The 13,751-nt window shown below is 36.6% G+C and overlaps 2 protein-coding genes across 2 annotated transcripts; one reads left to right on the top strand and one right to left on the bottom strand.

The window, feature by feature from the left end:
* The first annotated feature begins 1,972 nt into the window (after positions 1-1,972).
* Positions 1,973-7,558, top strand: LOC125261841 (endoplasmic reticulum chaperone BiP). Its single transcript, XM_048180391.1, has 9 exons — positions 1,973-2,126; positions 2,964-3,115; positions 3,587-3,818; positions 3,907-4,044; positions 4,136-4,248; positions 4,624-5,014; positions 5,125-5,362; positions 5,585-5,752; positions 6,634-7,558. The coding sequence occupies exons 2-9, from the start codon at positions 3,000-3,002 to the stop codon at positions 7,197-7,199; spliced, it is 1,962 nt and encodes a 653-aa protein (XP_048036348.1). The 5' UTR covers positions 1,973-2,126; positions 2,964-2,999; the 3' UTR covers positions 7,200-7,558.
* Positions 7,559-8,691: 1,133 nt separating this feature from the next.
* On the bottom strand, positions 8,692-13,414 carry LOC125261837 (rab9 effector protein with kelch motifs-like; the record flags this gene model as incomplete). Its single annotated transcript, XM_048180387.1, has 4 exons — positions 8,692-8,940; positions 10,660-10,809; positions 11,122-11,271; positions 13,204-13,414. Coding segments are annotated over 4 exons (717 nt in total), but the record flags the coding sequence as incomplete, so codon positions are not given.
* Positions 13,415-13,751: the final 337 nt, after the last annotated feature.

Genomic DNA, 13,751 nt, shown 5'->3' with positions numbered 1-13,751 from the left:
TCATACTAAACCACAGCACCGAAGTGTTTTTTTGTGGTGTTCTGATTAAACGATTTTTTAAATTACTGTATTGTTGGGCATCTGCAAGTCAATAAATGACAGGTTGTGCTCTGCAATGTTTATCTAGTTCTGCTTTGTATATGATTGCTTTGTTCTGCTTTTTGTATTATTAGTTAGATAAAATGACACAATTCAGACTCAACTGAAAATTAATTTATTGAATCCTCTATATGTTCAAGATAAAGATTCTTAAAATCTAAACCAGATTAAAGGATTAGTTCACTTTCAAATGAAAATTTCCTGATAATTTACTCACCTCCATGTCATCCAAGATGTTTATGTCTTTCGTTCTTCAGTCGAAAAGAAATTAAGATTTTTGAACATTCCAGGTTTTTTCTCCTTATAGTGGACTTCAATGGAGCCCAAACGGTTGAAGGTCAAAATTACAGTCGATCCTAGATGAGAAATAAGGGTCTTATCTAGAGAAACCATCACTCATTTTCTGAAAAAAAAAAAAAAAAAAAAAATTACAAATTTTATACGTTTTAACCATAAATGCTCATCTTGAACTAGCTCTCTTCTTCTTCTTCTCCATTTGAATTCCAGCAGTGTAGATGCTGCTAAGTGTATTACTGCCCTCCACAGGTCAAAGTTTGAACTAAATTGTCATATACAATATGCTAGTGCAAGTATATAACAATTAGTTCAAACTTTGACCTGTGGAGGGCAGTAATACACTTAGCAGTGTCTACACTGCTGGAATTCAAATAGAGAAGAAGAAGAGAGCTAGTTCAAGATGAGCATTTATGGTTAAAACTTATATAATTGTTTATTTATTTATTTTTTAGAAAATGAGCGATGGTTTCTCTAAATAAGACCCTTATTCCTCGTCTGGAATCGTGTAAAAAGCTTTGAAGCTGCACTGAAACTGTAATTTTGACCTTCAACCTTTTGGGCTCCAGTGAAGTCCACTATAAGGAGAATAATCCTGGAATGTTTTCATCAAAAACCTTCATTTCTTTTCGACTGAAGAAAGAAAGACATGAACATCTTGGATAACATGGGGGGTGAGTAAATTATCAGGAAATTTTAATTTGAAAGTGAACTAATCCTTTAAGCACCCTAACTTTAATTTGTAATGAAAGTCTTAAGAAATGTTGTGCTACTAAGACCTCATCATTATTGTGTTTCATTGTCGGTAGCCTATATGAAATGTAGATATAAATACAACACTGAAAATTCTAAATCAATTCAGAAATGTATATTGATCATTACGTTAATTGTTAAAAAAAAAAACATTAATGCAGTAATACTAGTGACTAAGAATTGAAACATACTGAAAAACCTTGCCTTATCATTGCATCATTACATGACAGAAAATCTTTTATTGTTTGTGTGCTGATAGTTTCGCTCATAATGAGTCACCAAACCACAAAAATATAATTGTGAATGCCATTATTTTCACACATGCACCCATCAGATTCTCCTCAATAGTTTATTTGCACTTAATAAGTTGAATAAGCTTAATATATTAGTGTTTGATACATTTTTGCATGAGGCAAAACTGTATAATTGATCATTGTGAGGGTTTCTCTCATGTTCTCACACCATAACACTCAACATGCATTGTCCATATATTTATTTATTCATCAAGCAGTCCTGCAATAACAAGATAATGTTGCTTTTACGCACAATCATATATATGCTTATTTTGAGATGTGCATATGTACGTAAAATGAGAGTTTTTGGTTAAGGCCTCTCAAAATGTTTCTATTTCTTGGCCTGTTTCAAATGCACCAGATTCCTCATCCAGAATCTTCACAAAATGACACTCATGCAAGCCAATGAAATCCTTACAGTTCGCCTCGTCTCATGACGTTTCCCCATCAGTACGTCTGCAAATCAGCATCAGCCAGCGTGCAACGCTCAGCCAATGAGCGCCTTCCAACGAGCTGCTCTCCGGCCAATGGCGAGGCTCCACGACGGGGAAGCGGTGACGGCTTATATACAGGCGAGCAGCGCATGAGTGACAGTCGAGACAGACAGAACACACGAGAAACACAGAAGATAGAAACATTGCGTTCAGCACACGCCCTTGAGATTACTGCTTAATTCTGCGTTATCAGGTGAGATTTTATGTCTAATTGTTTGTTTTACCCTACAAAACCGCTTTAAAGATAACTAACCCATTTTGACTGGATAGTCGTGAGAAATGGCGATTTAAAGGGGCAGTTCACCTAAAAATGAAAATTATGTCATCTTTTACACGACCTCATGTCGTACCAAACCTGTAAAAATTTCTTTCTTCTGCTGAACGCTAAAGAGGATATTTTGAAAAATATGGGTATGTGAACCGCCATTAACTTCTATAGTAACGTGCGGGAGGGGAAAAAAATGCTATGGAAGTCAATGGAGTCCGAAAATATTTTGGTTATCGACATAAATTTATGATTTTTCTGGTGAACTGTTGCTGTTATAGCTTGCTGCTTATATGTTCATTCATTAGATGGTAACCGGTAAAACATGAGGAACTAATGTATTTTATCTTAAATTGGTTTCAATTCAAAGTAAATATGTTTCAAAATGTTTAAAATGTATGTTACAATGATGTTAATATTTGGTGTAAATTGGAAAAAAATAAAAAAAATGATGCACCACGAGGTTGAACTGGAGAGTAGTTACTCTAGAATATGATTCAGTGACTGAACATCATATCTGCTTCAGAATTGGAAAATAGTGTCCATTGTTTGTTCTTACATTATTTCTATTTGAAAAACATAATTGAATTAAATGCATCAGTTCATGCCATTTTTGGTTAAACTATCTAGAGGATAATTAGGATTTCTTTGGTCTTGAGTTTTTGCATGAAGGTGTTTTACTTGATTATAGTAAACTTTCCAACCAGTGATGTTTACTGTATTATGTACCTGTCCTGACCTTTGACATTAATGTATTCTTTACAGAAATCAGTGAAGATTTGACACCAAATCTAGGCCAAAATGCGTTTCCTTTGCCTGTTTTTGCTGGTGGCCGGCAGCGTGTTTGCCGAAGACGATGAGAAGAAGGAAAGTGTTGGGACAGTGATTGGAATAGACCTCGGGACAACCTACTCCTGGTGAGAATGAGTTTGAGTTCATAAAATTGATTTTCAAGATATATATATATATATATATATATATATATCACTTTTTTTTTTTTTTTTTTTTATAGCAATTTATTTTGACAACCCCACACAAAAAATGTTTACTTTTTATTTTTTTATTTAACTGGAACAAAATATATAATTTTTTTATTATTATATATCTTATACAAATATATACATATTTTATACTTTTTATATATTTTAAAAAATTAACATTTTTCAATATAAAATGTATTTATACATTTTTAACTTGAACAAAATATAATTATAAAATAATATTTAATAAAAATATATACATATATTTTATATATTATATATTTTTAATTTGTATAATTTTATTACGTTTATTTTTTATTTAAAAGCAAAAAGTGTGAACATTTCTCCCTTATACTTAATAATAAACACTATTGCTGTGTACTTATACTGTTTTCTTTTTTTCATCAGTGTTGGAGTGTTCAAGAACGGTCGTGTTGAGATCATCGCCAATGACCAGGGAAACCGCATCACTCCATCATATGTGGCCTTCACCACTGAAGGAGAGCGTCTCATTGGAGACGCTGCGAAGAACCAGCTGACCTCCAACCCTGAGAACACCGTCTTTGATGCCAAGCGGTTGATCGGCCGCACATGGGGCGACTCCACCGTGCAGCAGGACATTAAATACTTTCCCTTTAAGGTACGCCCGTCTGAAAACCTGTATTGTGCCAGAGCTCTGCATCCCTTTGTCTTCGATGGGTGATAAACACTTGCTTTGTCTCTTCCAGGTTATTGAGAAGAAGAACAAGCCTCACATCCAGCTGGATATTGGAGCAGGTCAACTGAAGACTTTTGCCCCTGAGGAAATCTCTGCAATGGTTCTGACAAAGATGAAGGAAACTGCAGAGGCTTACCTGGGACAGAAGGTAAAGTTTTGATTTCAACACACAGGAAACATTGAGGCCAACAGCTGCTGTCTGTGAAACTCCATCTAACTCAGTTCTGCTCTTTTTAAAGGTCACACATGCTGTGGTCACTGTGCCCGCTTATTTCAACGACGCCCAGCGCCAGGCCACCAAAGACGCAGGAACCATCGCTGGTCTGCACGTCATGAGGATCATCAACGAGCCGTAAGAAACTTGTTACGCTTGCTTTGATGTCAATTTAAACAAGCTGTTTTACAACCAGTGTTATTTTAGTATCATAGATCTACTATTATAGTTTCAGGAAACACTTTACAATAAGGTTTCATTAGTTAACATTAATCAAAAGTAGGGGTTGCACCGACTAATCGACTTTAATGCTCTGCCATGACGCTTTAAGCTTGGCGTCGACTAGTCACTTATGGCCTATAGAGGGCGCAACAGGATAAGAATCTTTGATCTTTGAAGTCCAGATTTACGCTCTGTTTTTATTTGTTAAAATGTATTCTATTTCAAGTAACAAAGTTTTTGAGTTCTCATTAATGATTGTAACCCTGATGGACGTCTCGTTGCTCTTCACAGAACTGCTGCCGCCATTGCTTACGGTCTGGACAAGAAGGACGGCGAGAAGAACATCCTGGTGTTCGATCTGGGTGGTGGCACCTTCGATGTGTCCCTGCTGACCATCGACAACGGCGTGTTTGAGGTAGTGGCCACCAACGGAGACACTCACCTGGGTGGGGAAGATTTCGACCAGCGTGTCATGGAGCACTTCATCAAGCTGTACAAGAAGAAAACCGGAAAGGACGTGCGCAAGGACAACCGTGCCGTGCAGAAGCTGCGCCGTGAGGTGGAGAAGGCCAAGAGAGCGCTGTCCGCCCAGCACCAGGCCCGTATTGAGATCGAGTCCTTCTTCGAGGGCGAAGACTTCTCTGAAACTCTGACCCGCGCCAAGTTTGAGGAGCTCAACATGGTGAGAGAATATAATAAAAATGACAACTTGCAAAACTTTAAAGTAAAATAACTAATTCCAAATATTAATAAATGCATGAATTGATAAAATGACCCGTTTCCCCTTCGCAGGATTTGTTCCGCTCCACCATGAAACCAGTGCAGAAGGTTCTGGAAGATTCTGACCTGAAGAAGTCTGACATTGATGAGATCGTCTTGGTCGGCGGCTCCACTCGAATCCCCAAGATCCAGCAGCTGGTGAAAGAGTTCTTCAACGGCAAAGAGCCTTCCAGAGGAATCAACCCCGACGAGGCTGTGGCGTACGGAGCCGCCGTTCAGGCTGGAGTTCTGTCCGGAGAAGAGGACACCGGTGAGTATTCCATTTTGCAATGATGTTATCGTTTAGCATTTGGATAATAAATCCATCACACCACTCCCTAAAATGTCCCTCTATATGTTCAATAAATTCATGATGTTTCCAAAGCGATCAATTGTTAAATAATCATCTCAATATTGACCAAAATAATCTTGACTATAATTTTGCCAAACCCTTTTTTTGCGAGATGATTAATGACTGAATCTTGTTGATCAGGTGACCTGGTGCTTCTGGACGTGTGCCCTTTGACCCTGGGCATTGAGACCGTTGGAGGAGTGATGACCAAGCTCATTCCCAGAAACACAGTCGTGCCCACCAAGAAATCCCAGATCTTCTCCACCGCTTCTGACAACCAGCCAACCGTGACCATCAAAGTTTATGAAGGTAAGCCAACGATTTTAGCGTCAACATGACAGTTACACTTGAAAATAGCCTGGTCACTGGCATTGTGGTAAATTGACATACATGTAATGCGTATGCATGTTATATTTTGCTGCGTTTTAGACCGTTTCATAAGCCGTCTTTAATCTTCAGAATAGAATCCAGGGCTTGACATTAAGCCTCGTCATGTGCTTGATGAACTTCTGATCATTCACTTGTCAGAGTAAAAAGCTGCTTGTCTGGAAAAAATAAGACTTTTGTGCTTCATCTTTCATTTTAAATTCTTAAATTTGATCAATTTAATTAGAATAAAACACTACAGGGCTGTTACCAATCAAATTAAATCATTTACACTGAAAAATTACAACTCTATTAAAAAAATGTTAAGAGATTGTTTGAAAGTTTACAATATGCAAATAAGAAATGTTGGAAAGAATCTTACTTTTAAACATGAAACTAAACTGCCAGTAGGTGGCAGCAAGTGACTATCTTAATGAGTGAGTCATTCATTCAAACGATTTGTTCAAACGGCTGATTCATTCAAGAACGAGGCATTTGTTTATGAATGAGTCATTGAATCATTGACTCAACCGATTTGTTTTAAAATGCTGAATCATTGGTCGTGACTCGTATGATTTTGCATAACTGTATCAAATGTTATAAATATAAAAACTTCACGTTTTTACTGCAGTATGTTAACTGAGTTTCTTGGTGTGCGTGAGCCTCAATAGCGCCACCTTGTTTCCATCAGAACATTATCCGCTATTGATCGGCACTTACACTAAATGTAATAAAATGACTTATTCTCGCATTTTTGGTGTTGTTTTTTTTTTTTTCATTATTGATGTCGAGCCCTAGTTCTCACTCTCTCTGCCTGTTTCCAGGTGAGCGTCCCCTGACCAAGGATAACCACCTTCTGGGAACCTTTGACCTGACCGGCATCCCTCCCGCACCCCGCGGCGTCCCTCAGATCGAGGTCACCTTCGAGATCGACGTGAACGGCATTCTCCGTGTCACCGCTGAGGACAAAGGCACAGGAAACAAGAACAAGATCACCATCACCAACGACCAGAACCGCCTGACACCCGAAGACATCGAGCGCATGGTGAACGAGGCCGAGCGCTTCGCCGACGAGGACAAGAAGCTGAAGGAGCGCATCGACGCCCGCAACGAGCTGGAGAGCTACGCCTACTCTCTGAAGAACCAGATCGGCGACAAGGAGAAGCTCGGCGGCAAGCTGTCGTCCGAAGATAAAGAAGCCATCGAGAAGGCGGTCGAGGAGAAGATCGAGTGGTTGGAGTCTCATCAGGAAGCAGAACTCGAAGACTTCCAGGCCAAGAAGAAGGAGCTGGAGGAGGTCGTGCAGCCCATCGTGAGCAAGCTGTACGGCAGCGCGGGCGGCCCGCCACCAGAAGAGGGCGACGAGCAGGGCGAAAAGGACGAGTTGTAGATCGTCCAGTGACTCTGCTCAGTTGCGTCGATGCCCTCGCCTCTCTAGAAGTGGCACTGGTGTACATATTGAACATTTTTGTATGAACCGGTCGACCGTGAAGCCACGAATCTCTTCGGGAAAGACTTGTGGGGTGCATTAAAGAGTTGCATTTGTTTTCTTATTTTCTCTTCACTCCGGTGGAGATTTAGTCAGCCTGGTTTGAGGCTCGATGCTGCTATTCTCAGGCAGTTCTGGGAGGGAGGGAGTTCAGGGGTTCTGGGTAAATTCCATGTGACATGCAAAAAGTTATTTATTAAAATCTGGCAACCGTAGAAGACATTTCTACCACAATTAAACAATAAATGTTTGATACAAAATGACGGGTGTCTCTTGAATTCAAATGTCGTGTCTAAACTGAACTGAGGAAAAAGTGTAAAGTCTTGATATTTTAAGTTTTCACATTCATGATTCTCAGATGTTTGTTAATGGTTACATGACATACAGGTTAACAAATACAATAGTTTACTTTTTAGTACTGTCAAATTGATTAATCACATGTATGTGTGTATCTACACCGATCAGGCATAACATGACCCCAGGTGAAAAAAAAAAAAAAAAGTACACTCCCATAATGTACTTAAAGTGCTCTATTTTCACACACTAATTTTGTTCTTAATGTACTAAAAACTGCCACTTGTAGTACACTTATGGGTTCAAGTGTACTATGTGGTAACTAAATTATTTTTTTGAAAGATTATCTTAAGTACTAAAGAATTTTTAATTAAGTACAAAATTAGTGCGTGAAAATAGAGCACTTTAAGTACATTATGGAAGTGTTTTGTTTTTTTCACCTAGGACCACTGACAGGTGAAGTGAATAACACTAATCATCTCTTCATCACGGCACCTGTTAGTGGGTGGATATATTAGGGAGCAAGTGAACATTTTGTCCTCGAAGTTGATGTTAGAAGCAGGAAAAATGGGCAAGCGTAAGGATTTGAGTGAGTTTGACAAGGACCAAATTGTGATGGCTAGATGACTGGGTCAGAGCATCTCCAAAACTGCAGCTCTTGTTCCCAGTCTGCAGTGGTCAGTATGTATGAAAAGTGCTCCAAGGAAGGAACAGTGGTGAACCGGCGACAGGGTCATTGATGCACATGTGGTCCGATCCAACAGACAAGCTACTGTAGCTCAAATTGCTCAAGAAGTTAATGCTGGTCGCTTTTCATCAACTCTCAAACAACAGTTTGGGAAACTCTGTATTAAGTTGTTCAAAAGTACTTTAAAAATGCAATTCAATTAATTTTAGTAGTTTTTCAAATATGTATGAAGTTGACATGAATGCAAAGGTTACATTTATATGATCAGCAATCAAACTGGATTAAAATCAAAAGTAATTCTCCTATCATTGACCCATTTCCCAAACACATGTAGTCTAAATTTATAGTTTTTAATCTTGTTGAAACTAACAGATCTTCAGGTTCAGAGGAACTTGAGGAAATCAATTCAGCTGTTTTGAGATTGAATATGTTTATTGAATATTAAAGCTAGTGGTCATGTGAGCAGCGTAACGAGGCAGTCGTTGAATATGACGCCCTGAGTGTCCATTCCTCCGAAGATGAAGCACAGATGCTGCACATCTGCGTCACATGTTTCTCGACCCGCCGTCTTCACACGCCACGGCACTAAACACATGGAGTGATCCAGTCGCCCCGGAGGAAGATCTCCTTCAAACTTCAGCCGCGTCCAGCGCTGTTTGTCTGTGAGAAATCATATTACTTCAGATGCTTTGATATTATTTGTTTTTATTTGATATTTATTAGTTTTGTAACCGGGTTATTATAGTTAACTAACTAAAATAAACCATAAATTTTTACTTATGAAAAAAGTAAACTGAAATCAAATATTTAAAAAAAAATGTTTATTTTAGCTAGTTACAAAGTAAAAATTTAAAAAAAGTTAGAATTAAATTCTAATTTTTTTTTAATAAAGACAAAAACACAACAAAATTACTAAAACTTTAACTAAAAACAGTGTTTATATATATATATATATATATATATATATATATATATATATATATATATATATATATATATATATATATATATACAGTACAGTCCAAAAGTTTGGAACCACTAAGATTTTTAATGTTTTTAAAAGAAGTTTCGTCTGCTCACCAAGGCTACATTTATTTAATTAAAAATACAGTAAAAAACAGTAATATTGTGAAATATTATTACAATTTAAAATAACTGTGTACTATTTAAATATATTTGACAAAGTAATTTATTCCTGTGATGCAAAGCTGAATTTTCAGCATCATTACTCCAGTCTTCAGTGTCACATGATCCTTCAGAAATCATTCTAATATGCTGATTTGCTGCTCAATAAACATTTATGATTATTTTCAATGTTGAAAACAGTTGTGTACTTTTTTTTTCAGGATTCCTTGATGAATAGAAAGTTCAAAAGAACAGCATTTATCTGAAATACAAAGCTTCTGTAGCATTATACACTACCGTTCAAAAGTTTGGGGTCAGTAAGAATTTTTATTTTAATTTTTTTGAAAAGAAATTAAAGAAATGAATACTTTTATTCAGCAAGGATGCATTAAATCAATCAAAAGTGGCAGTAAAGACATTTATAATGTTACAAAAGATTAGATTTCAGATAAACACTGTTCTTTTGAACTTTCTATTCATCAAATAATCCTGAAAAAAAATATTGTAAAAATACAATTGTACACATTAAATGTTTCTTGAGCAGCAGATCAGCATATTAGAAAGATTTCTGAAGGATCATGTGACACTGAAGACTGGAGTAATGATGCTGAAAATTCAGCTTTGATCACAGGAATAAATTACTTTGTGAAATATATTCAAATAGAAAACAGTTATTTTAAATTGTAATAATATTTCACAATATTACTGTTTTTTACTGTATTTTTAATTAAATAAATGTAGCCTTGGTGAGCAGACGAAACTTCTTTTAAAAACATTAAAAATCTTAGTGGTTCCAAACTTTTGGACTGTACTGTGTATATATATATATATATATATATATATATATATATATATATATATATATATATATATATATATATATATATATATATATATGTATATAAGGCTAATATTATTTAATATTTTGGCCACAATTATTCATTTTGTAACAGGGTTATTAACGTTAACGAAACTAAGACCATAAATAATTGAAATTCATTGAAAAAATGTATATAAAATAAAATATCGTTTAATTTTACTTGATGTACTAAAACAACTTAAAAATAACAAAAACAAATAAAAATGACTAAAACTTCAACTAAAATGAAAATGTAAAATATAAAAACTAAAAACTGATTCAAAATATTAATAAAAACTATAATAGTATCTCAATGACATCATGATGTAAATCAAAACCTCTATTGAATATTCAAAAGGCTGATAAATATTTGCGATATTATCATAATTTCGTACCGCACTGAAACTTGAACATGGAATTTGAGGCTCCTTCTGACGTCATTCCTCCAAAGATGAAGATGTTTTTCCCAAAGCTCACGGATGAATGCGCCGCCACTCCTGGTGGGATTTCGCCTTTCGCTTTCACTTTCTCCCATTTCATAGTTTCTGAATAACAATGAGAGAAAAAATAATAAAATATAACAACATGTACGAGGAGGACAGTTGAGCCTCTACTTTAAAAGTTAAGAAAATGACCCGGTTCTTTCATACAACTTGTCATTTTAACTAAATGTGAATTGACTTTCAACTAGATCATTTTATATGTTCTTCTGTCCTTTTAAGGAAACAAGAGGACATGACAACATCCTCCAGGAAGTGACATCAGTTTGGTGGGAAAACAGCAGCAGGATCATGGTTCAGTAAGCATCATCAGTGGATTTGATGGATGTTGGTTTGTGTTACTCTCTCCTGACCCACCCGTGTTCAGTAAGAACATGTCGTTGTGAAACGTCTCTCCTGACATTCCTCCGTGTATGTAGATGTCCGATCCGATGGCTGCGATCACGTGTCCGTGCCGCGGCGCAGGAGGTTTCCCTGTGCTCTGTGGCTGCGTCCAGGTCGCAGTGACTGTAAATAAAGGCAGACGGTGATCACGCATCAATCAAGTTCGTTTTCGTACGTTTATTGTTCCTCAGCTCTTGAGTCTACAGCAGCCCATAGAACCGCTTCTGGGAAAGTTATGAAATTTGGCACATTGATAGAAGACAGCCTGAACATTAACCACAGCTCTAAATCAATCGCTCTAGCGCCACCAACTGATTCGATTCGATCGCACCCTATTTTTCCGCCATTTTAAATTTTCTGGAAAAAATACTTTTCCGAACTCCTCCTAGGCTGTTGGTCCAATTTTCTGGAAAAATGAACCAGATGATCTTCAGACCATGGCAAAAAAAGTTACGGAATTCAAGCTGATTTTTATCAAAATGTTATCGAATAACGCGCAAACGAACTTGACGAAGTTCCCTCCAAAATGAACATGAGGCTATATCTCTGCAACGCTTTAGCGTATTCTGGCCAAACTTGGTGTGTGTTATGACAACCATGACCTGAGGCTTCCTGCACAGTTTCAGCACACTGCCACCTAGTGGTCAGGAGATATGAAAAATTACATTTTTGCAATTATTCATTTTGCAACAGGGTTATTAACGTTAACTAAACTAAGACCATAAATAAACATTTGCATTTAAATAAAATATAAATAAAATAAAATATCATTTCATTTTACTTGATGTACTAAAACAACTTAAATATAACAAAAACAAATAAAAAGACTAAAACTTCAACTAAAATGAAAATGTAAAATATAAAAACTGATTCAAAATATTAATAAAAACTATAATAGTATCTCAATGACACTACAATGACATCATGATGTAAATCAAGACCTGTACTGAATATTCAAATGGATGAAAAATATTTGCGATATTATCATAAGTTCGTACTGCAAACGAATTTGACGAAGTTCCCGCCAAAATGAACACGAGGCTATATCTCCCGTAATGCTTTAGTGTATTGACATTTTTGATTATAGCTTATAAACAGTTTGGCCAAAAATCACAAAACTGATCTCTTAAGATTAGCTACAGCATGTCGAGTCGAACGATACCCAATTCTCCCATATCGACCATTTTGAATTTTACGTAAAACCTTCTTTTTCCAACTCCTCCTTGGTTGTTGCTCCAATTTTACTGAAACTTATACCAGATGATCTTCAGACCATGCTGACAAAAAGTTACAGAATTCAGGTTGAACTGTACCTGTACAGTTTCGGCACACTGCCACCTAGTGGTCAGGAGATATGAAAAATGTACATTTTTGCGTATAACTTCTGAACGGTTTGGCCAAAAATCACAAAACTGGTCTCTTTAGATTCGGTGCAGCATGCCAAATTGAACAATACCCCATACCCAAAGGCCATTTTGGGTATTAATCATTTTGTAATTTTGTCGTAAAATTCTATATGTCTTCAGCACCATGGGGTCAAAAATGTACAAAAATGCTAATAGCTTTTGATTTATTTTGCCTATGTAGATAACACTGGTCTTAATAGATTCCTTGGGTCATGCCGAGAACATAGATACCAATTTGGCCGAACTTCCTGTGCACGCTTTTGTTTTTCTTTAAAAACCTACTTTTTCTAGCGTATGCATTTCGTATCGATAGATGAAACGTTTTCATATTCCGCATAAACAAATTTGATGACATGATGCCAAAACAACTCTGCAATGCTTTGGCATATTGACACCAAACTTTACAGGTGTTATTTTCACCTCACTCTGACCACACCACATCAATTTGGTCACAGCGCCACCTACTGGTCGAAAGTGATAAACTATTAAATCATATTACTAGTAATTGCATTCATGATTTTTCAGCCATTTTGCCTCAAAATCATCTTAATTTGTCTTTAATTGCTCATTGCTCTCTGTGCTTGGCCCCTTAATTGCTGCTTGCAGCTATATTTCAGTATTTGTGTCCAAATATAAGTATTTGTCAGACCTGAATCAAAGACGTGGACTTGTGGATCAGTGACTGGAGCTGCTCCGGCGTCGCCTCCCGAAAACACGTAGAGTCTGTTTCCAACACAGGCGGAGTTTGTGTGGTACGTCCTGACTGTAGGAGGACTTCCTTTCACCTGCACTGTCTTCCACAAACCATCTGCACAGCATAATGAACAGCATATGCACTGGCGGTCAAACGTTTGGAATAATTATGATTATTTAATGCTTTTGAAAGAGTCTCTTCTGCTCACCAAAGCTGCATTTATTGGATCAAAAATACAGTAAAAATTGTTAAATATTATTACAATGTTTTCTATGTGAATATATAGTAAAGTGTAATTTATTCCTGTTAATTTTCAGCATCATTACTCCAGTCTTCAGTGTCACATGATCCTTCAGAAATCATTCTGATATGATGATTTGCTGCTCGAGAAACATTCATGATTATGTTGAAAACAGCTGTTTTAAATTGTAATAATATTTACGGTTTTTACTGTATTTTGCAGCCTTGGAGACTGGTACTGTATGAATGCACAAGCATGCAAG

Source organism: Megalobrama amblycephala, unplaced genomic scaffold, assembly GCF_018812025.1.
Source record: "Megalobrama amblycephala isolate DHTTF-2021 unplaced genomic scaffold, ASM1881202v1 scaffold502, whole genome shotgun sequence".
Classification (NCBI taxonomy): Eukaryota; Metazoa; Chordata; class Actinopteri; order Cypriniformes; family Xenocyprididae; genus Megalobrama; species Megalobrama amblycephala.
Note: the sequence above shows the minus strand (reverse complement) of the source record. Positions and strands in the feature narration are given on the sequence as shown.